Source organism: Ctenopharyngodon idella, chromosome 14, assembly GCF_019924925.1.
Source record: "Ctenopharyngodon idella isolate HZGC_01 chromosome 14, HZGC01, whole genome shotgun sequence".
Lineage (NCBI taxonomy): Eukaryota > Metazoa > Chordata > Actinopteri > Cypriniformes > Xenocyprididae > Ctenopharyngodon > Ctenopharyngodon idella.
In genome coordinates, this window is record NC_067233.1 from 16,151,363 (window position 1) to 16,175,756 (window position 24,394).

At 38.1% G+C, this 24,394-nt stretch overlaps 2 protein-coding genes across 2 annotated transcripts in view; both read right to left on the reverse strand.

Annotated features, from left to right (window-relative positions):
- Window positions 1-4: 4 nt before the first annotated feature.
- Window positions 5-14,478, reverse strand: etfdh (electron transfer flavoprotein dehydrogenase). The gene is made up of 13 exons (XM_051918347.1): window positions 14,274-14,478; window positions 13,169-13,303; window positions 10,352-10,581; window positions 10,054-10,135; window positions 9,734-9,852; window positions 8,338-8,415; window positions 7,894-8,040; window positions 6,010-6,150; window positions 4,868-5,011; window positions 4,609-4,777; window positions 4,315-4,497; window positions 714-935; window positions 5-552 (listed from the first exon to the last, which is right to left on the reverse strand). Exons 1-13 carry the CDS (start codon window positions 14,302-14,304, stop codon window positions 389-391), a joined length of 1,845 nt encoding a protein of 614 aa, XP_051774307.1. The 5' UTR covers window positions 14,305-14,478; the 3' UTR covers window positions 5-388.
- Window positions 14,479-21,789: 7,311 nt separating this feature from the next.
- Window positions 21,790-24,394, reverse strand: part of rxfp1 (relaxin family peptide receptor 1) — a 71,199-nt gene continuing 68,594 nt past the window's right edge. Inside the window, exon 18 of the mRNA XM_051918346.1 lies at window positions 21,790-24,260. Coding sequence (XP_051774306.1) covers window positions 23,950-24,260 — 311 coding nt within the window. The 3' untranslated portion in view covers window positions 21,790-23,949. The remainder of the gene's footprint in view (window positions 24,261-24,394) is intronic.

Sequence of the window (24,394 nt, forward strand, 5' to 3'; positions counted from 1 at the left end):
CCAACAAATTGTGACAATTTATTTCTACCATCTACAGTAACCAACTTTGACAATATATACAAAACTGTCAGTTTACAGTTAACCGTATCATGGTGAGCTAAAACGTCCACTGGTTGTCAATCCAGCATGATCCTTTTTCTTTTATGACACATTCCTTAGACGTTATATATAAAATTCTTTCAATTCGTACAATTTGATCAAACCTGAAATATGCAAAGCCACTTTATGTAATTACACTTCAAGCTTATATCAGACAGGATACGAGGACATTCTGTTCCCTTAGGCACATTAGAAAGACTCTCAAGTCTTCAAAAGCTGTAGCCCTGAAAGTTTGAATCTGTGCGATGTGCCCTAATGGTTATGATAATAAAAATACGTAATGCTGAAATCACATGCCGTTGTATGCTGGTCCTCCACTGCCCTCTGGCACAACCCAGTTGATGTTCTGGCTGGGGTCTTTTATATCGCAGGTCTTGCAGTGGACACAGTTCTGTGCGTTAATCTGTAATCTCATGCCATCGCCCGTCTCAAGAGGAACATACTCGTACACACCTGTGAAGACAGGAGGGATAAAATGTGGCAGCTTGTCAACCAGGTGTTTTCATCAACTTGTGGAGCATATATATGTTGCATTATCGTGTGCAAACAAAAGTCTAATAAAGGAGGATACCATTTAGTTCCCATTTCCAAATGCAGCAGAAATAATTACATACCAGCGGGACAGAACCTTTGCTCGGGACCGTCGTAAATCGCAAGGTTTTGGGCCACAGGCACACTGTCGTCTTTGAGCGTCAGATGGACCGGCTGGTCATGCTCATGATTAGTCCCACTCAATGCTACAGATGACAACAGATCAAAGCTGATCTTCCCATCAGGCTTTGGATACTCAATAGGTGTACAGTTCTTTGCCGGCTTCAGCTGAGCAGCATCCAGACCTACAGGACAGTCATTTGTTTACCATTAGAAGTTAAATGCAAATGAATGCCAACTGATGTCAGACAACTACTGCTGTAGTGGACTGAGAAATAGTCTGTGGTTTTGCATAGCCAGATGTCTGAGCATCCAGTCTGGCCAATCGCAGTTAGTTCATGGCTCTGAAATGAGACAAGACTCAGAACATACAGTTGTGGTGGTCAAGGATATGTTGTATACTTGATATTTGGTTTCCTTAAATGAAAAAGGATTAAAAACCATCTGATAGTTGAGATGTGCCTTAGAAAAAGTGAGATTTTGGACAATATCAGAATATATCCTGTATTTTTCTACATTTTTAATTCATATTAATAAAATGTTTTTGCATTTTCCATTGAACACAAACTATGAAAAGTCATCAGAAAATTACTTAATTGTCTAAAAACCCACTTTGCCTTGGGCAATTTCCACACTTTTTGAGGGTAGTGTAGACATTTATATCTACATTCATTTATTTAGCATTTAGAAATAATTATTTTAAAGATCTGACCCTCATGCACTTCTAATTCTTCATCAGAAATGCTCAAAGCAACAACTCAGTATCAAAATTAATAAATGTAATTGTAAATAGAACTTTGTAAACAAGACTTTACCAGTGGACTGATGCAACTTTACTGAGCAACTGTATGTTTTGGGTTGCAGCAGCTAGAGTTCTTACTAGAACCAGGAAGTATGACCATATGGTTCTGGTTCTGTCAACACTGCATTGGCTCCGTATTAAACACTGTATACATTTCAAAAACTTGCTAATTACTTACAAGGCACTAAATGGTTTAGCTCCCCAGTACTTGAGCGAGCTCTTAATGCATTATAGTCCTTCACGTTTATTGCGATCTCAAAATTCTGGCCAGTTGATAATACCTAGCGGTAGGTGGTAGATCCTTCTCCTACTTAGCACCTAAACTTTGGTTCAGTCTTCGTAGCATTGTTCAGGAAGCAGACACACTCTGTCAGTTTAAATCTAGACTAAAAACTAAATCTCTTTAACCTGGCATACACATAATCAATTTCTATTTTCAAATCAGTTAAATGATTGTTAGGCTGCATAAATTAGGTCAGCTGGAACTGGGAACACTTCCTATAACACCTGATGTACTTGTTACATCATAAGAAGAATGGCATCTACGCTAATATTAGTCTCTGTGTTTATCCGTTTATCACAGTCAGACCTGCGCCTAAACATGAGCACAACACATCCCTGAAGTGTCAGCAGAGATTGTGTCAACTAGACCATCCCCTGTGAAGGTCTCATCGACATGACAGCCAGTGACACAGATCCTCAACAAACCTGTCTCCATACCAGCATGATGAATCCACTCTTCAACCAGATGGACCTGGATTAAATATTTTGAATGTTCTGATCCAATGTGATACTCAATCTGTAATGCTGCCTGAATCATACATTATGCACTGTTTGTTTGTTGGCCAGAGGAGAACTGGCCCCCCTGACTGAGCCTGGTTTCTCCCAAGGTTTTTTTTCTCCATTCTGTCACCTGTTGGAGTTTGGGTTCCTTGCCATTTACTAATCTGCCTGCATTGACACCATTGTATGCGAACTGAACTGAGCTGGACAATGACATCACTGTTTTCTCCAGAGCTGCTGTGTAGATAAATGAACTAAATGAATAACTAATGATTTTTACAATGGAAATGAATCAATACTGAACTTACTTAAGATGGACAATGACACTAACTTCTGAACAAAAATGCATAAAATCTAGCCAAGAAATTTGGAATTGATTTCACCAAGCTTTTGCCATCTATAAAAGTGTTGGATGTGTCTAAAATTCACTTATATATAGAACATTAATTCAAAATCTTCAGAAGATCCACAAGATTAAAATAACAACAATAATGAAAATATAATTTTTCCCCTTAAATTAAAAAAATAAGATATTTTAACACTGCCATTGAAAAAACAATTTTGCACCTTTCCCCATTTCCTGTGCTCAATAAATATATACAATCAATTAAATTAAATAAATGCAAATAAATTCACATTTACTCTAATAATACAAACAAATTCATATCCATAAATCCATTCAATAGTAATATCCAAAATAATCAGAATTTATAATTAAACTTTTCAAAATGTAATTTTTAACCCTAATCTTTGTGTTCAATGGCTCTGGGATTAACTGAGAAACTGGAGCAATGACATTTTAGCTCAGAATACTGAATTTGCAACTATTTGCAATATTGTCTTTTAAACAATGGTCTTAAGGAAAAGCTTTTGTTATTAAAAGATTAGTTAACTTTCAAATGAAAATTGGAGCAAGTCTCACCCTCAAGCCAACCCTAGGTGTATATGACTTTCTTCTTTCTTATGAACACAATCAGAGAAATATTAATAAATCTCCTGACGTATCCGAGCTTTATAATGGCACTGAGCGGAATCAACGAGTATGAAGCTGAAGAAAGTGTCTCCATCCACATCCATCCATCATAAGGCAGGAACACACCAAGCTGACACTGACGAACTAGTGGCGACGAAAGCAGACTGTGGGGTCGGCTCACATCGGCAGCGTCTGGGTCCAAAGTTGCCCTGACACACCGAGCTCCGACGCCGATGCAACATGTTGACTCGGCCGAAAAAAATACGACGAGGACCAACTTCAGCCGACAGTGCAGAACACACTGAGAAAACTTAGTCGGCCGACGAACAAAAACTTGGCTTGGTGTGTCCCTGCCTATATACCTGTACTCCACATGGCTACGGGGGGTTAATAAAGGCCTTCTGAAGCGAAGCGATGCACTTGTGTAAAAAAATATATCCATATTTAACAAGTTAAGAAGTAAAATCTCTAGCTTCTGCCAGACCACCTTCCGTATTCTACTTACAAAGAAAGTGTAAAACTCTCGCAGTTCAAAGCACTTGCGCTACATCCTACGCCTTCCCTATTCAACTTACGGAAAAAGCTTAACAGACGTGACGCCAGTTCCATCTTTTTCGTAATATGAATACGGAAGGCGGTCTGGCAGAAGCTAGATATTTTACTTCATAACTTGTTAAATATGGATTTTTTTTTTTTTTTTTTACACAAATGCATCACTTCGCTTCAGAAGCCCTTTATTAACCCCCCGGAGCCATGTGGAATATGTTTATGATGGATGGAGACACTTTCTTCAGTTCATACTCGTTGATCCTCGTTCACTGCCATTATAAAGCTCGGATGCATCAGGATATTTATTAATATTTCTCCGATTGTGTTCATCAGAAAGAAGAAAGACATATTCACCTAGGATGGCTTGAGGGTGAGCAAAGCTTGGGGTAATTTTTATTTGAAAGTGAACTAATCCTTTAACAAGCAACCAGTTCACAGCCGGTTTCTCAGTTCTTACCATTATGCTTCAGTGTCCAAGGTTCTTTTCCTCTTAAAATCCAGTAGAAGATTCCGGTGTATACCATCCCTCCGTAGAGTCCAAAGTAGTTATGGAAAGACGGTCTGATGTTCCTCACAGAATACAACTCCTTCCAGATCCAGGACTTTTTAAAAGCTTCCTCATATTCAGGAATATAGAGACCTAGCAGAGAAAAATCCACAAAAAAAAATACTCTGTGTAGGACACCTGGATGCCTTTAATATTCTTAGAGTTACATCTCAGCTAATTTGCAAAGATGTCTGGGTTGGCTACCTGCTGTTTCCGACTGCAGATTCTCATCTGTGATTTTCCTGAAGGCTGTCTCGGCTGCCAACATGCCACTCTTCATGGCCGTGTGAGTGCCTTTGATCTTGGGCACGTTCATGAAGCCCGGACTGCACCCTATCAGCATACCGCCTGGGAAGGTCAGTTTAGGAATTGACTGGAGGGGAGAACATGGATGTGAGAAGTTAAACAAAAGAAAACAGACAGAAGAAGAATTTATATTGAGAATTTCAAATTGCCGACATGCCTGGAAACCTCCTTCATTAAGGGCTCTGGCTCCATATGCTATCCTGTTTCCACCTTCCAGGGTAGACATTATCGAGGGGTGATGTTTCCAACGTTGGAATTCCCTGAACGGGCTCAGGTAGGGATTAGTGTAGTCTAAACCCACCTGAGGAAGACAAACCAATATTTGCTGTTCACCGCTATTGCCTGCTAAGATGAGCTGGACAATGGGGTTTTGAGGATACATCAATATTAAAAACTGAAATTTTAAATATCAAATATCAATTGATAAACACACCACTGTTCAAAAGTGTGAAGTTAGTAAATTTTTGCTCATCAGCTGAATTTATTTGATCATAAATAAATATCAATTTTTAAAACAGTTGTGCAGCTTAAAAGTATTTATGAAAACTGATTTTTTTCAGGATTCTTTGATGAACAGAAAGTTCAAAAGAACTGTTTATTTGAAATTGAAATCTTTTTGTCACTTTTGATCAATTCAATGCATCTTTGATTAATAAAAGTATTAATTTCTTTAAAAAAAAAAAAAGACTAACCACAGACTTCTGAACAGTAGAGTCTCTTCAATACAGTACATCTCACAACTGCAATGCCTCTAACAGCGCTGCAAGTGAAATGTACTTGAGGGAAAATAATTCAGAGCAATCATAAGATTTGACAGTTCTGTCAATCAAACGATGCACTGTATCTCCAGACAACTGTGACCAATCAGAATGAGTACCATCCTGAGGCATGACGACATTGGATAATAACCCATCATCACTGCAGAACTCCTCAAGACGTCTGGAATTGAGACTAGTTTCTATGAATCACAAGCATTCCATGAAATGCCTCTTTAAAAAGTGATTGGAAAAAATGTCATTTTGATATGCTGTATTATCAGCAGGATGAGAAAATGTCCTCATGACCAGGAACAATTTCAAAGTTCAAAGCCTTTTCCCACTCTCTTGCGCATCATTTTAGCTCATGAAAGAACATGATGAATGAGGTCAATAATATCTCTGCAGATCAAAGCATCCTGACAAAGACATCAATCCAGAACATTCAGCTTTAAGATTAAGTCTTCAAAGAAGATTCTTGCAAGTCCAATGAAATACTTCAATCAGAGTTTGACCCAGAAGGTTCGGGAACAAGATGACTTACAACAAAGCCCAGGGCCACCAGTGGTTCTCCCTCATTGAGGTGGTACAGGAAGGAGCCTCCGTATGTGTTCCTGTTCAGAGGCCAGCCAACCGTGTGCTCTGTCCGTCCTGGGCGCCACTTCTTCTCATCGATAACCCAAAGCTAAAAAAAAAAAAAAGGCAGGTTTTTTTTCATTATTTCTATATTAAATACTGTTAATTATGTATTAAATGTTTATCATATAATATATAAAATGTAATTATCATTATTATTATTATAAATATATTAATGATTCATAATTATTAACAGTAACCACTGATATATAATAACATAATAGAGATGCACCAATGCTAAATTTATCCGCCGATACCGAGAGCCGATTATTCAGAATGATATCTGCCGATACCAATAGTTTGATTTTCTTAAGGCGAGACACCCCAGGTGAATAGGGTAAAAAAAAATTTACTAATAGATATCACCATACTTCCCCAGTTGATTGATTACATTAAGAATTGCAAACATGTTTTTGTATTACAAGTTTTCTGAAATGTTATGTTTAAATATGCAAATTAGGTATTATCTAATTAAATATGCACTAATTTGCATAAATGACTAGAAATCTGAAAATCTGAATATTGGATGAAGTCAGGCTCAAAATTCTTGTTTCATTTTTTTTTTTTTTTTTTTTTTTGACATTAGAGTCAAAGGTTTTTACAGAGGAGATTTTGTATATCTCTTTTTATCACTCCATAAATCAAAATGCAGCCAGAAAAAAAAATAGATTTTCATCATTTTTTAGGAATAAAATGTTGTATAAAATCAGGCAAATTATATATCAACAAACCCCTCTGTAAAAATCTTCAGAATATAGACGTCACATTTAAGAGCATCAAAACACCATTCATTGTTTGAATTTTCCTGATAAAATGGACAGAATTTGAAGCTGAGACTTTGTTTCTTATCAGAAGTAACAGAGTACAAAGCTCTTTGCGACTACTAGATGTGAGGCATGCTACGCTATGTTTGGTGTAGGAAAAAAACCACGGACCTGGCAAATAGAGTCAAAAAGAGCATGGTTTAACGTCTCTATTTTTGAATCATTAATGCGTTATTGTAATGTTAACTCATACTGTTTGTGAAGAAAATGTTGTGTTGCATTTAGGGCTGTCTGAGTTTCAGTCTGAGGTGTTTTTCCGCCCCTTTTTGTTTGACAGGATATAATCGGGCCTGATCATCGGCTGTTTATAATCTGAAAATAACTGCTTTTATTGGCCGATACCCATTATTGGCCAATACATTGGTGCATCCCTATTACATAATCCTATTTATATTATACAGTCAAACCAAAAATTATTCAGACGTTTTTGGTATATTTTTACTAGTGGGTGCAGGACACTATAGTTAATTTATGTAAGTGAGGATAGCAAAATAAAGTAAACTGTGACATCTTATACCCAAAAAATTATTCATGCAGTGGACTACCAGTCAAATTGATAAAAATTTATAACCAAAACTTATTCAGACACTTTGACCTGACCATGTTTTGCTTAAGTGTTATCTGACATAATTTTTCTGACACAGTTTAACTCTGAGATCTTGTCACATTTATTACCATTTTTTTAAACTATAGTGAATAAACTGTATTAATGAATGGAATGTTCAAGGTGTCTGAATAAATTTTGGTTTGACTGTGTATCAATATTAATTACTAATAATATTAACACTACATGCTAATGAGACTAACAAGCTCAAGCTTTTAAATGAAAGCAAAGTCCCCTTGTGCAAAAATTACTAGCTGATATCACTACAATTGTCAGTGAAAGGGGAACAGTGACATGAAACTGAACAAGGCAATGTTTATGTATGCAAGTTTAAAGCATCACCCAAGCAAGCGAGTTCTTGTACCTCTTTGAGGCCAATAGCGTACGTCTGCGGCTCACAGTTCTCCCTGAGATTGAACTGCTTGTAGAGTTGCTTGGCCAGGTGTCCGTGGCAGCCTTCCCCAAACAGAGTGACCTTAGCGTGGAGCTCCATGCCTCTCTCAAACACATCCTGAAGAAAATGTGGTGGTAACAACACATAAATATGCTATTCGCACATCAGAATCACTTCACCCAGAATTACCCTTTTATTTTTTCTTACAGTGAATCATCTGCTGTGGTTCACAAAGTCATTAAGCCTTGATGTGGACATTCAGTGGAATTTCATATTTTTTTTATGAATGTAAGTCACATAAATCAAAAAAGGTGTGTATTTAGGGGAAAAGAAACGGTTTCATCCAACTGCCATTGCATATTCTGTTCTGGAAGGTATACTGATATATAAAACCTTATGGTGATGATGACAAACCTTTGGAGAGCCATCTTTAGCAATGCCAACATCATTGGTTGCAATTCCTTTCACACTTCCATCCTCATGAAACAGCACCTGTGTAAAAGACAAATTCACAAGAGTTTGCAGAAGTCAACAGGTCCTGAAGTTAAGTAACTTATTCCAGGGCTAGTGATTATAATCACTGAATCGAGTTTTTTGTACTCTTTTTGGAAGGACTTGAAATAGTAAAGCCACAGATGAGAATTTTGCGCTGGCCAGTTGTACTTGTATTGACACCTACTGTGCGTACAGCATCATGCTAAAATAAAGGTTTACAGTAACGGATGCAACTGTTAATGCGTTATTCATAGTGAACCATTATAGATTTATTTTGTGTGCTTCCTAGAATAGGCAGTTTGTGACTTTGCGTGGTAAACTACATACAATAGCACTGGTATTACAAAACATTCAGTGGCATATGCCACTCAAATACAGATGTGCTACAGCATGTTTGAAAAAAAAAATATATATATTACCAACTTTAATTGACATTTATTTTAAAATATCACTAAATTACGCTACAATTACGTCAGTATAGCGACTCATCTGTCAGTAACTACTGGAGGTGTCACAACATTTGGCTATATATATATATATATATATATATTTTTTTTTTTTTTTTTTAATTGAATCGGAGCCTTTGTGAATCCACAATAGCACTATGCTATATTATGGTTTTTAAATGGTTTTAATACATTGTGCAGCCTTAAGGGCTATTTACACGACACCATTTTCAACTGAAAACAGAAAACTTTTAATGCGTTTTGGCCGTTCATTTACACCGTGTTAACTACAAAAACACAAATCCGTGAAAACAGTGAAGGCATGCACATGCATATTATGTGTTTAGTCTATAGGCATGCGCATTTGGCGCGGGTGCTCTGTAAAAGAATGCGTATGTGCGCATGCGCGTAGTGTTTCTTTACAAAGTGACATTGTCACCTACTGGCCTGGAATGCATAATACAACGTTTTTAGTCATTTTCGAGGATCCGTGTGAAAGGGGATCTTTTTGATAATGTTGTCATCTCTACAAAAAAAAAAGTTTCCGTTTTTGTCGTACATTGTCGTGTAAACGTAACGGTCTAATAATGAAGTTTATGGATTCTCGTCCGTGGAATGCACCACTTCCAGTATTTTGGCGGTTACTCAACACGGGTAAATTGCAATCGAGGATTTTTTAAATCAAGTACTTGAATTTAATCGAGGAATCATGACAGCTCTAGAATGGATCATCTTGTGGGGTTTGAACCTACAACCTTTCACTTACCAATCCAGATCTTTAACAAGTACATTCACTCACAATACAAATTACAAGAAATTACAAATACGAAAGCAGGTCTAAATAAAATAATAGTTAAGAAAGGCCTGACCTCAGCTGCTGCGTAGCCTGGATACAGCTCCACTCCTAGCTCCTCTGCCTGCTCCCCAAGCCAGCGTACAAAATGCCCCAGACGAACTAAGTAGTTTCCATGGTTATTCATCGGAAGTCCTGTATTCACAAATTGCACTCAATTGCATCCCTGTGACTGAACCAGTCCTAAAAGCTTTAGTAGTTTGTATAGAAAACCATTTAGGACACTGTGACTCTAGAACACCATTTATATATTATTTTTGACATTTTGAAAGTCTTATTGTGTGAAGTTGTATAACTCTCTAAAGTAGGCCATTGGCAAGAATGGCAGTCTCCTACCTGGTAATATTGGAATAGGGATGCGGTATTTTTCTGTCAAAATAGAAAATTTGTCTTCTGTAACTGGAGTGTTCAGTGGCGCCTGTTATACATGAAACAAAATCAGTGTCTTTGCCATCATGGACATTATTTTTGTTAATACATCATAGTAAACCAGAACGCCAACATATTTTCCATATTTTTAAAGCTATTTCAAAACATGTTTATTTTTTATTTAAAATAGCAGTATAGCATTTACAATTCTTTGTGTTAACAGATCCTAAGTGGGGACAGTATGTATGCGTGTGTTTGTTTGTACCCCTCTCTCCTTCCAGTCTGGAATAAGCTCATTGAGTGCAGAGGGCTCAAGACAGGCTCCAGACAATGTGTGTGCTCCGATCTGAGACGCCTTCTCCACCACACAAACCCGCAGCTCTTTCTCATGCTGATTGGCCAGCTGCTTCAGCCGAATTGCTGCTGACAGGCCGGCTGGACCACCACCAACAATGACAACGTCTGCCTCATCAGCGAAGCGTTCCATTTCCACCCCTGTAAATATGAAAACATACAATCACAGTGTCACAATCATCTGAGCCTCTTTTTAATACAAAAATCACATAGAGAATTATTTTTATTTACTTTATACACATACAGTATCTCACAGAATTGAGTACACCCCTCACATTTTTTTAAATATTTTATTATATCTTTTCATGTGACAACACTGAAGAAATGGCACTTTGCTACAATGTAAAGTAGTGAGTGTACAGCTTGTATAACAGTGTACATTTGCTGTCCCCTCAAAATAACACAGCCATTAATGTCTAAACCGCTGGCCACAAAAGTGAGCACACCCCTAAGTGAAAATGTCCAAATTGGGCCCAAAGTCTCAATGTTTTGTGTGGCCACCATTATTTTCCAACACTGCCTTAACCCTCTTGGGCATGGAGTTCACCAGAGCTTCACAGGTTGCCACTGGAGACCTCTTCCACTCCTCCATGACGACATCACGGAGCTGGTGGATATTAGAGACCTTGCGCTCCTCCACCTTCCGTTTGAGGATGCCCCACAGATGCTCAATAGGGTTTAGGTCTGGAGACATGCTTGGCCAGTCCATCACCTTTACCCTCAGCTTCTTTAGTAAGGCAGTGGTCGTCTTGGAGGTGTGTTTGGGGTCGTTATCACATTGGAATACTGCTCTGCTTCAGTATGTCACAGTACATGCTGGCATTCATGGTTCCCTCAATGAACTGTAGCTCCCCAGTGCCGGCAGCACTCAGACCATGACACTCCCACCACCATGCTTAACTGTAGGCAAGACACACTTGTCTTTGTACTCCTCACCTGGTTGCCGCCACACACGCTTGACACCATCTGAACCAAATAAGTTTATCTTGGTCTCATCAGACCACAGGACATGGTTCCAGTAAACTGTTTGCGGGCTTTCTTGTGCATCATCTTTAGAAGAAGCTTCCTTCTGGGACGACAGCCATGCAGACCAATTTGATGCAGTGTGCGGCGTATGGTCTGAGCACTGACAGGCTGAGCCCCCCACCCCTTCAACCTCTGCAGCAATGCTGTCAGCACTCATACGTCTATTTCCCAAACACAACCTCTGGATATGACGCTGAGCACGTGCACTCAACTTCTTTGGTCGACCATGGCGAGGCCTGTTCTGAGTGGAACCTGTCCTGTTAAACCACTGTATGGTCTTGGCCACCATGCTGCAGCTCAGTTTCAGGGTCTTGGCAATCTTCTTATAGCTTACGCCATCTTTATGTAGAGCAACAATTCTTTTGTTCAGATCCTCAGAGAGTTCTTTGCCATGAGGTGCCATGTTGAACTTCCAGTGACCAGTATGAGAGAGTGAGAGCGATAACACCAAATTTAACACACCTGCTCCCCATCCACACCTGAGACTTTGTTACACTAACGAGTCACATGACACCTGGGAGAGAAAATGGCTAATTGGGCCCAATTTGGACATTTTCACTTAGGGGTGTACTCACTTTTGTGGCCAGCGGTTTAGACATTAATGGCTGTGTGTTGAGTTATTTTGAGGGGACAGCAAATTTACACTGTTATCCAAGCTGTACACTCACTACTTCACATTGTAGCAAAGTATAATTTCTTCAGTGTTGTCACATGAAAAGATATAATAAAATATTTACAAAAATGTAAAGGGGTGTACTCACTTCTGTGAGATACTGTATATCCAAACTTAATATAATTACTCTCATACTGACTTCAAAGGCAAAATTTTAATTTTCTAAAAAACTTTGTAAATTGTTTTATCTGTGTGCATGCATTAAGTCAAGACTTTTAGTACAGATTCTTTACTGTCAACAAGATAATTTTACACCGTGTTTACACCGGATGCGACCGCTGTCGCATCAAGTTGCGCCTGCAACAGGTAAAAGCTGTTCACACCACACATGACTGTTGCGAATTCATTTGTCCTTCATATCAGTAGTAGCATGGGTGCTTGAAGTACGTCAGAAATAGAACAGGGCATCAGTTTACCGTCGGGAATTTTTGTCATGTCTTGCCGCACCCAGTGTAGACAGCATCACTGATTATAATGGATTATGATTGGGTTCTATTTGCTTTTGTCACGCTGATTGCATCAGGTGTGGACACGGTGTTAAGTACAAAGTAATTGTATTAAAATATTATGGTATAGAAACATCTTCAGTACGGCACTCAACTGATATAATTCTGGCTTGCGAGCAATTTTACTTTACACAATGAATTACAAAGACCAATAACTATTTATAACTATATAATGACAGCACGTCACTCCAACATTCTAATCCTAACCCTAAACATACCTCAAACTCATTAGCAGTAAATGTGGGAATTTTCCAGAACAACATGTAGTTAAACAGTAAATACATATTCTTACATAGTAGTTAAGGCCACCTAATGTAAAGTGTGACCAATGTTTTAATTCTCTCATAAATTCCAAGGTTTTCCAGTCCAGTAAATAAAATGCAGAGTCTGAACGTCCATCCAATAACAATGTAAAACCTTCATCTCTGTCTTCAGCATGTGGCAACACTTGTCTAGCCTCTGTGCTCACTTTCACCTCTAAAGGAGATCATACAATGATGAAATAACATAGCACAGAACTGACCTTCCCATCGTGGGTCCTTATCTCTGGGGTACACTGTGTAATGAGTGGTAATTCGTGGCACAGATGAGGAGGACCGTGAGGAGTACACCTGAGGTGTGACTTGAACCGCCTTTAGTGCATGTAGACACCTCCGTGCTGCAAAAAAAATAAATAAATAAATTAAAAAAAAAATAAAAGGTAAAACAAGTATGTCACAGACGGAAATGTTGGACAGACAAGACCATTACACATTGAAGTTGGCATGAAATGGAAAATGCTATATTATTTTCTTCCCTATTGTTACCCATTTCCGAGTTAAACCATTTCCTTGAACAAGAAAAAAATCTAGGGCGGGACTTAATTTTTTTTTCCCTCGGGAATTGATTGGATAGTTTGTTATTGCTTTGATCTCATGTGAGTGACAGGTTGTCCCAATAAACACATCATCAGAGAAGAGAACTTCGCTGAAAGAGGGACAAAGTTACTTTCACTAAAGATTAGATGTTTGTTTGACTGTTTGTTTATTACATAAAAAAATTATGTGCACGGATAAATTATTTATAATAAATACCGCAATATTCCATAAAAAAAAAAAATTGTTAATTTTGATTTCATGGTGACTTTACGAATTAGATTACCCCACAGTATAGTTTTACAAACACATTGTGTATATATAATGTCCATCCAAACTAAATGTATCGACTTTGTATAACAGCATAAGCTGTTACAAAATCCTCCCTTAAGTAACAGGCCAATTAAGATTCTCGTCTAAAAGAAGCAGACAGAGACGTAAGCTGTTTTTGTTTGCTTACAAAATTCTGCCTTATGCATATATTTAATGCAGGAATACGTTTTCAAACTGTTCACCTCTCAGACACAAGGACACATCTGACCGATATTCGAGTGACCTTTGCCCTACTTTCTCTGTATTGAACAGCTACAGTGTTGTTTTAGCTAGCTGGACAGACAAACCTATAGATTAAAACACGAAACATGGCATGTCCCGTGCGTACGTGGATAATAACAACTTAACAGGACAGTAAACATGCTTTTAGGTTTACAGAATCAAAGGTTTACAACGTTCTACTAGTGTTCTGGTTACATGATATTGAAAGTGTGACGGTACCTTGGAGGGAATATCTACAGGCTGGAAACATTTAAGGAGCTGAATGTGCAGCTGTGACTCTGGAGATTGCTTTCCGTGGTTTTCCAAGTTAAGTGTGGACAAACAAATAACACCCCGGCTTAACCTGTTACAAAATAGGTGTCATAACAAACACAAGTTGAGCAGCCCGTCTGTTGCGCAGCTCAGAATGACGTCAGAAAAACGCGCCGGAATTATAATACAACGTGAATGACTGTTGATCATGAACTCATATGGATACGAGTTACAACGTGTACAGGATAGCGTGGCTTTACTGTCATTCAGTTTAGCTGTCAGGCAAATATTTAATTTAGACCGCAGGAGGCGCTCTACAATCTGAGATCAGAGATAGTGTATGAATAAAATAAAATATTAAAATAAAATAAACAGAAAACAATAAACAATGAAGAAGCCAATTTTGGGGACCATTACAGATTTGTTTTTGCATGTGACCTATTTTCATGAAAATTAAACTCACTTTGTTTTTATTGGATATTGCAGTGTTTATTATAAAAGATATAGACCTAGGCCTATCTGTGCATATCATTTTTTTTTTTAAAAAACTCATGTGCCCCCATAATCTTTAAAGTCACCATGAAATCAAAATTTACCATTCTTGTATATTTATGAAATACTGTATTTATTATAAATGATTTGTCCATGCACATCATAATAATAATAATAATAATAAAAAGTTCTTCCGTTGTTGATGAAAGCTGACATCTTATCCACCAAGCAAAAGGCATACATCAATAGGCAAGGTATGAATGAGCATGCATTTTGTCTTAAAACTGGGATAGATGACTTTAAGCATGAGTCATGTAGACTGTATTCAGTCTTCTTAGACTTGAGAGATGCATTTGGAACTTTATCTCACAATGTCATGTTCAAATCATTGGAGGAAATACAACTACCTCAATTGTTCATTGACATAGTGAAAGATGTATATAGAGGCTCCTTTATCGAAGTAATCTGTGGAGAAAAGCTCACTCACCCAACATCACTTTAGACAGGCATTAAAACTGGCTGCCCTTGAAGTGCGATTAATTTTATAATTGCCATCAACCAATGGTTAAAGTGGATGTGTCAATGTGCCCCCCCTGATGTGATATCTTTTATTCCAGTGCAGGGCTATGCATATGATGTCCAGATCGCTTCTAGAGAAGAAAGTGTAGTTAAAAACATGCTGGCCAGAACAGATTCTTTTCTGAAGTGGTCAGGTCTAGAGATTAAAGACACAAAATGTGTTGTTCTGTATGAGAGAAGGAGTGGAGGGAATAGGTGGTACCGTTCAAAAACTGATAAATGTCCTGTGTTTACAGTAGCAACAAATCCTATACGTGTATATTCTCTTCATGAGACATACACTTATCTTGGACATAAAATTAATATTGCAGGAGAATGGAAAGAGCAAGTAAACATCATCTTATCAGAGTATACATCCAGGTTGGACTTAATTGACAAATGTCCACTGCCACTGACTATGAAGTTAGAGGCTATTAGACAGGTGGCACTGTCTAAAGTAAACATCTGTTCTCCAGCGTTCATATTCAACAGAAAGTGCTGAGCGAAATGAATAACAAAACAGTGAGCTTGGTGCGAAAGTGGTTTGGACTGAACACACATAGCACTCGTGATATTATTTTTCATCCCCAATGGGAAGGAGGGTTGGGGGTGCCAAACATGATATGGATTTATACCAGCCAGCATGCGGATTTCCCATCTTCTGAACATGCTGAATAATGATGACAAAGATGTTAGGGAGCTGGCTAGATCCTCCCTGTCCCTGGACCTAAGGAGACGCAAGGTGCCGTTGGCCAGGGAGTCAGAGCCTCACTTCCTTGGCTTCAAAAGAAAACCCAGCGGGAAACTTGACACCCACTCTGCTGGTTTTGGTGTCTGGTCAGACTGGCCGGACCTGAATGACCTCTGTGTTCGAACTGGAGTATCGCTGGAGTGGGCGAGGTCTGACTCTGGGACTGTGAGAGTCTCAGAAGATATTATTACTGACCCCTTCACCTACGTTAGAGCGACAGCCACATACGTTGGTCATAGCCGCCCGTTAACATTTACAGGTGCCCGGCGAACTCTCATGGACTTACATCAACATCACCAAAAACAACACTGGGCGGGACTGAAACTTCAGGGAAAACTTGCATGTCTTCCATCTGCTGATCATTCTGTTTCTCATTCATTTTTTAAGAATACAGCACTTAGTGAGGACATTGTCATTTTCACAGTAAAAGCTAGATTACAATTTCTTCCTACTAGATTTAAAGGAACTCTCCACTTTTTTTGAAAATAGGCTCATTTTCCAACTCCCCTATTGTTAAACAGTTGAGTTTTACCGTTTTTGAATCCATTCAGCCGATCTCCAGGTCTGGCGGTACCACTTTTAGCATAGCTTAGCATAGTTCATTGAATCTGATTAGACCGTTAGCATCTCGTTCAAAAATGACCAAAGAGTTTCGATATTTTTCCTATTTAAAACTTGACTCTTCTGTAGTTACATCGTGTACTAAGACCGACAGAAAATGAAAAGTTGCGATTTTCTAGGCCGATATGGCTAGGAACTATACTCTCATTCCGGCGTAATAATCAAGGAACTTTGCTGCCGTACCATGGGTGCAGAAGGCGCAATGATATTACGCAGCGTCTCTCACAAATGTCTCCATGGTTGCAAGGCACGCTCCCTGTGCAAGCAGGGGGTCACAGGCGCTGGGTAATATCATTGCTTCTGCTGCACCCATGGTACGGCAGCAAAGTTCCTTGATTATTGCGCTGAAATTAGATTATAGTTCCTAGCCATATCGGCCTAGAAAATCGCAACTTTTCATTTTCCGTCGGTCTTGGTACGCGATGTAACTACAGAAGAGTCAAGTTTTAAATAGGAAAAATATCGAAACTATTGGTCATTTTTGTGCGAGATGTTAACGGTCTAATCAGATTCAATGAACTATGCTAAGCTATGCTAAAAGTGGTTCTGCCAGACTCGGAGATCGGCTGAATGGATTCGAAAAAGGTAAAACTCAACTGTTTAACTCTAGGGGAGTTGGAAAATGAGCTGGTTTTCTACAACTCAGGTTCCTCATTGTTTGCATCACACCACAGAACAGATTATTGAAACATTGCCGCATATTTTGAACGGCTGCCATGCCTACAAGGGGATGTACATAGCACGCCATGACAGAATAGTGGACCTTATAGTGAAAGACATATCAAATTTTTTCTCACCTTCAGTAAGAATGTATAAACATTCCTGTGTAAAACCATACATGTTCAAGTATTGTAATAGTAACTCTGAAATCTTTTCACATTTGTTTGCTAATACAGCTGATGTTGTTGTGATTAATGAGGAGTCTAGAGAAGTGTTCGTTTTGGAGTTTGCTTGTACTTTTGACTCCACTATGGAGGAAGCCTTTATGACTAAAATAGTTAAATACCAACCACTCCTAAACATTATTTCAGAGATAGGTTATCAGGCTTGATTACTTGTTTTCATTTTCGGCAGCTTAGGACATACACACAGGCTTCAGGGGCTTCAACAGCTTAGGATGCCCAAAAAAAGGCCTAAGCGGTTAGCAAGGTACTGTGCTCTGTCTACTATTATAGGCAGCCGCCATATATGGTGGACGCGTTGTTACTTATACCCATAAAAACTGAGAGATATACTTAATATTGTGATGATCTGCTGTATGCTACTGGTCCATGATTTTGTACATGTATTTGACTGCATCTATAATATTTATGTCCCTGTGGATTATTTCTCTTAAGTGGATTTAAATAAATTGTTAAAATGTGTGTGTGTGTGTGTGTGTGCGTGTGTGTGTGTGTGTGTGTGTGTGTGGATCTGGTTTGGTCTGCTTAGGGCTTTTAATGGACTAGCTAGGTGGCCGTGGAATAGAATGTCCCTGCTTCAAACTGTGTAAAAACTGTGAACTATTTCTTCTGATGATCCAAGAATAAAAAGGTAACACCGAGTGAACGTTATCGCTTGGTTCCTCCTATGGCTTTGATAGAGAAAGACAATTAAAATGACTGACAGATGTCTCTAATTAAGGAATGCCTTTGCCCCTCACAATATAAGTAATGGTATTTGCTTTGGAATCCAAAGAGCTCCTATAACATCTGTTAAGAACCTGAATGGTGCTTGAACAAGATTGGCTAGATAAAAGTAATTCTATACAATATAGGCTACATTTACATTTTGTACAAAAAGCAGCAGTCATTAGCATGCTACACACATTTTCAGATGGACAAGAAACATTTTCTGATGGAAAAAACATCTTTAACACTGAATAGCTGCTGGTATTTATTTATTTTATTTATTGATTTATTTTAACAATCTGTGTCATGTGTAGTCACTTTAATTTACCCACAAAACTTAAACATAGATTTAATAGAATATAAACTGCCCAATCGGCCATTTTCAGTAGGCTGAGATTTACTGAAGAGTTTGTGTGCCTGCTATTGTGCGTTTAACTTTAATCATGCCCAACAGTTAGCTATCTGTTTTAAAGCGGTGGGTGAGTAATCCATTCCTTGATTTACTTAATAAAAGAATACTTTGAGATTTTGTTGACAAACATATTTATAGTGCATTATTTTCAACGTGTGTTTTCTAGCCCCGCAAATAGTAACGTAGCATTCGCGTGCGATATATCTGGTTGCCATGACAACCTCACGCTGCTGATGAAAAAAAACAAAACAAAAAAAACAACCCCAAACAAACAAACAAACAAACAAAACACTTGAATAAAACACGGAGTGTGAATTTCCCGACTAGCCTACTGCGTTTGGAATTATGGGTTCCATTTCCGGTTTGGGGAACTTCCATTTAAAAAGACTGAAACGAATCGTTTCAAATCATAAGGTTGCCCTACAAATAAAGCCGTCAGTTTGACTGAATGAGCAGTCAATTTTTCTTTCATGTTTTATTTTCAGACATCATGAGAATAAGGTAACGCTTGGTATTTTAACGTAAGGTGTTATAACAAGACTTTTTCTCCTCAAAGCCTCACGTCTCTTTCCAGATTTGTTTTCACAGGTAAATACAATTTATTATCTATAATAGTATAGATATCTGAAATAGTATCACGCAATGCTGAAGTTCATGAACATTTTTATTAAGGCAACGTATATTACATAATACAGATAGCCTATATATCACTATAGTTATATTTAACCCGTCCGTTGTTGCTGTGGAAAGAATCGCGCTTTTTCATGGCCTGTTAAAAGTACCTTGTTGATGCTTTTACACTTTTAAATGTCCTTTTAATGTTCGGTGGTTGAAGGGTGAGTAGAATAATGTCATCTCATTGTACCCAGTTTAAAAGTAAAACGTATAATTGTGTTCATACAGCGATCCTTTCACTGACTGTTTACAGCTTAACGGAAGTTACACCCATAATTCGCGCAAAGCGTCATGGGGCGTAGGAATAAGGTGGATAGAAAAGCTAAAATGTAGGCTATTTAAAAAACATGACTGACCAAATCGACTGGCTTGGTTTCTACGATAAAACATGATAACCCATGTCTTCACGGCATGTATATGTATCAGTCCCACAAAATAGAAATTAGAAACAAATTATTAAATTAATTAATGTTATATTCTATTATAGGGCATTTGTGGCTTTTTATTACTAGAAACAGTAATGATTAGTGAATAGCAAAAAATGTGTAGGAGAAAGAGAATGTATGTATTAAAAATAGAGATATCACCATATGGATGAGTGAATCCTAATGCCATCGCCTACGTTTTGACACCCATAGCACATCCCCCACTTGTGAATCATATGGAAGCTTCCCCTATATTAAACGACAGGTGAGTTTTGCATGAAGCAATATATCAACAGCTTCACCACTGACAAATACTTTCTGATATAGCTAGTGAGTTGAGGAAGAATTGCATTCGAACAATGAAATGCCAGGAAAGTTGTATTATTATTATTATTTTTATTTGTCATCTTTACATTCATAAAATTAAAGGTAATCTCTGTGAATAACTTGTCACAAAAAGGGAAACATGAAAATATCCTCTTCATTCGGTGGGTTGGCAGTCAGAAAACAATAGGCTATTTGTAAATGATCACAGATGTTATACACTTCCACATGTAAGAGAAGAGACTGTGAGAGTCTTACTAATGGTATTTTATTAATAATCAGGCAACAGCTCTTTTTGATCCCTAACGTAGAGTCATCCACCATAAAAGCCTGAGGTCCATGCTTAGAGCTCTTAATCATTATATCAATCAAATGGCAGCTGGGTAACTAAAACATGTCAGGTCAAATTTCAGTCCAAAAATATGGCTTTATTCTATTTTCATAAAACAAAATATAATTTCTTATTTCTTTATTTCAATTTTTGGGTTGAAATATAGCCTGAATATACTCTTGACATGAGATTAATCCCACTACATCTTTATATTTGACTCCCTGAATGAAGATGGCATTGTGCGTGCAGGCAGACAGTTTCAGATAAAAATATTCAAATAAGGATGAACAAATAAAATGCATGGGTTTCTATTCATACAATGAGTTATTTCAATAAAATCTGTGAACAGTCCATCTGATGATCTAAGAATAAAAACAAGGTGACTCCGAGTGGACGTTATCACTTTGTTCCTCCTGTGGCTTTGAAAGAGAAAGACAATTAAAATGACTGACAGATGTCTCTAATTAAGGACTGCCTTTGTACTTCACAGTAAAAGTAATAGTATTTTCTGGAAACCAAGGAGCTCCTACAACATCTGTTAAGAACCTGAATGGTGCTTGAACCAGTTTGGCTAGATAAAAAATAATTCTATACAATATATATTTACATTTTGTACAAAAAGCAGCAGTCATTAACATGCTCACACATTTTCAGATGGACAACAAAACACATCTTAAACACTGTATAGCTGCACACCAGTACTAACACTGAAAAGACAAGTTGTCAATCAATACAACAAACGGGACATATGGTAAAACACTAAGTAAACACTTTTATTCAACCATGTCTTTATTTTCTCTGTCATTAAAGATCCTGTGGATGAGTCACTACTTGTAAACAAACTGATTAAGCCTTATCAATGGCTTATAAATACAATACAATCAAATAAATTGTGCTCTTATGTCCATGTTGAAAAGATCAGCTTTTCTGGCCACTAGCTGTATGTTGTATTTTGGATGCTGGTGTGCTGATGCCCCTTCCAGGCTTCTTAACTAGCTTAAAAGAGAGTTTAGCCAAAAATGTCTGTCATCATTTCATAACCTCCATGTTGTAACAAACTTATATGTGACCAGGGACCATGAACCCTTGATTCTTAATACTGTGTGTGGTTACCTGGATGATCCGCGACTGTTTTTTTGTTTTGTTATGGTTGTTCCTGAGTCAATTGTTTGTCCTGAGCAGTTAAACTGCCCAATATTCTTCAAAAAATCCTCCAGGTCCTGAGAATTCTTCAGATTTCCAGCATCTTTTGCATATTTGAATTCTTTCCAGCAGTGACTGTATGATTTTCAGATCCATCTTTTCACACTGAGGACAATTGAGGGACTCAACTATTAAAAAAGGTTCAAACATTCACTGATGCTCCAGAAGGAAACACGATGCATTAAGAGCCGGGGGGTGAAAACCAGTGTGAAAAGATGGATCTCAAAATCATACAGTCACTGCTGGAAAGGGTTCAAATAAGCAAAAGATGCTGGAAAACTGAAGAATTTGCAGGGCCTGGAGGATTTTTCTGAAGAACAGAGCTCAGTTTAACTGTTCAGGACAAACAAGGGACTCATGAACTCATTGTGGACCATATGTAAACATTTTTTACGTAAAATATCTTACTCAGGACAGTACTAAAAAAAATAACATGCATATTGTATGATCCCTCTTATTTTGTTAAAATTATTCACATTTTCACAGATTCTGCAAGGGGTTCAAAAACTTTCAAGCAGCACTGTATAATAAATAAGCTTTCCATTGATGTATGGTTTGTTAGGATAGGACAATATTTGGCCGAGATACAACTATTTGAAAATCTGGAATCTCAGGGTGCAAAAAAATCAAAATATTGAGAAAATTGCCTTTAAAGTTGTCCAAATGAAGTAGGGATGCACCGATACGATACTAGTATCGGTATCGGCCCGATACCAAGCTCATGTAGCCTACTTGTGCTCGTAGGCTACTCGTGAAAATACCCCCAATAACCAAAGACCGATACCTCACGTGGCGTAACTGGCAGAATTTTCAGCGCACAAAGACACCGGCGGCAGCAGCAGAAACAATGTCAGCCTCAGAGGTGTGGAAATACTTCAAAATTAATTATGACAACCCACACATTGCGAACTGCATGCTTTCAATCACAATTCGTTATCGATTAGTGAAGGCAGGATAGGCGGAATCGCGCTGAATGACACAGACCACAGACCAGAAGCGCTGTCTCTCTCGCGCGCGCTCTCTCTCTTTTTTGCGCGCGATCAGTTCTCCTTGCGCCTGAATGGTCAAAAGACACATAGTTTTCAAAATGTCCATCGTGTGGAGTATCTCACGTAAATACAGTCAGTTATGGCTTAAGTGGACGTAAACATTTGGGTGAAAACAGGATATGTGTCAGTATCCATGGATTCGGTCTTAAAGGGACCGTAGTCTATATTTGTAATTAATGTTAATAAAACAACAAAAGATGTTAAATAAATGTATACATGGTAAATAAACCTACTGTATCTGAAAAACAAGTTTATTTAATTTGTATCTCTATAGTATGTGTTCTATTGTTTGTAATTTGTTTAAAACAAATAAAATAATAGAGAGAGAGAGAGAGCGAGAAATTAATAAATGTATAGGCATCGGTATCGGTGAGTACTAGAAAAAAAGTATCTGTATTCGTACTCAGTCCTTAAAAAATGGTATCGGTGCATCCCTAAAATGAAGTACTTAGCATTGCATATCTACTCACAAAAATACATTTTTGATATATTTAAGGTAGAAAATTTACAAAAAATCTTCATGGAACATGATCTTTACTTAATATCCATGGATTTTTGGCATAAAAGAAAAATCAATCATTTTGACCCATAAAATGTATTGTTGGCTATTGCTACAAATATACCCGTGCATCTTATGACTGGTTTTGTGGTCCAGGGTCACATATGATGTTCTTGTTCTTATTTCAAGTGACAATATTTTTATAGGCTTATTTTTAGTTTAGTTAATTATAAAAACCTTGTTTTAGACCCCATTGACATTCATTTAGACAAAAACACACACAAAATTTTTATTGTGTTCTGCAGAAGAAAGAAAATCAAATGAGCAGGAATGACATGAGGGTGAGTAAATGATGACAGAATTATAATTTTTGACTGAACAGTCCCTTTGACCAGCAATTCTCCATTGATAAACCAGCTAGACCAGCACAAACCAGCATAAACCAGCAGGTCTTTTCAGCAGGGGTTGCAAACATATCGCTCTCTTTCTCTTTTTGTCATTAATAACACACACACACACGCACACACACACAAACACAACGGCAAACACTCCTTAAATGCACTGCATCATTATTATCCCTGCTCTGAGTGAGGACATGTATGGAGACATCCACAAACATACAAAAAAATGTATGCCCTGTTGGAATGAGTGTGAAACAAGGTGATGCGGATAGCAGGACCCCATCAGACCACTTCATGTCCCGTTCGACCCCTCCACGGGCAGTAACTGGGTGGTCCCAGAGTTGTTGGACATTTCAGACGGATGCGCCAGGTAGTCCGGGGAGCAAAGGGTTTGGCTGTTTTCTTGCAGAGGCCACATTTCCTGCCACGTAAAGGAAGGCAGATGAGGTGGATGGCTGCTAAGTAGGGGTCTCCGCTGCCTGTAGTTGGACCACACCTGGAGCAGTGTCTCTTTAAAGGGCCGCGTGGTCAGCGTGTACAAGATGGGGTTCAGAGCGCTGTTGATCGGCAGAATGAAGATGACGACCCACGAGCTGATGGTTCCTGCAGAGGGTTCATTCCAGAAGAGTAATGGGGAGGAAAATTATGCATTGAGGGTTGATATCTCATGTCATTTTTTACTGATTGCTTTTCTTTGAAAAATCATTTTCGACAAGGCAGTCCACTTCACAACTGCC

What these genes read in the sequence shown, in the direction of transcription:
- etfdh (XM_051918347.1), bottom strand. Translation starts at nt 14,304, where the DNA reads ATGTTTCCAGCCTGTAGATATTCCCTCCAAG. An exon ending in CCCTATTCCAATATTACCAG is followed by an intron (nt 9,853 to 10,053) that starts GTAGGAGACTGC and finishes TTGTGAATACAG; the next exon opens with GACTTCCGATGAATAACCAT. An exon ending in TGGTGGCCCTGGGCTTTGTT is followed by an intron (nt 5,012 to 6,009) that starts GTAAGTCATCTT and finishes TGTCTTCCTCAG; the next exon opens with GTGGGTTTAGACTACACTAA.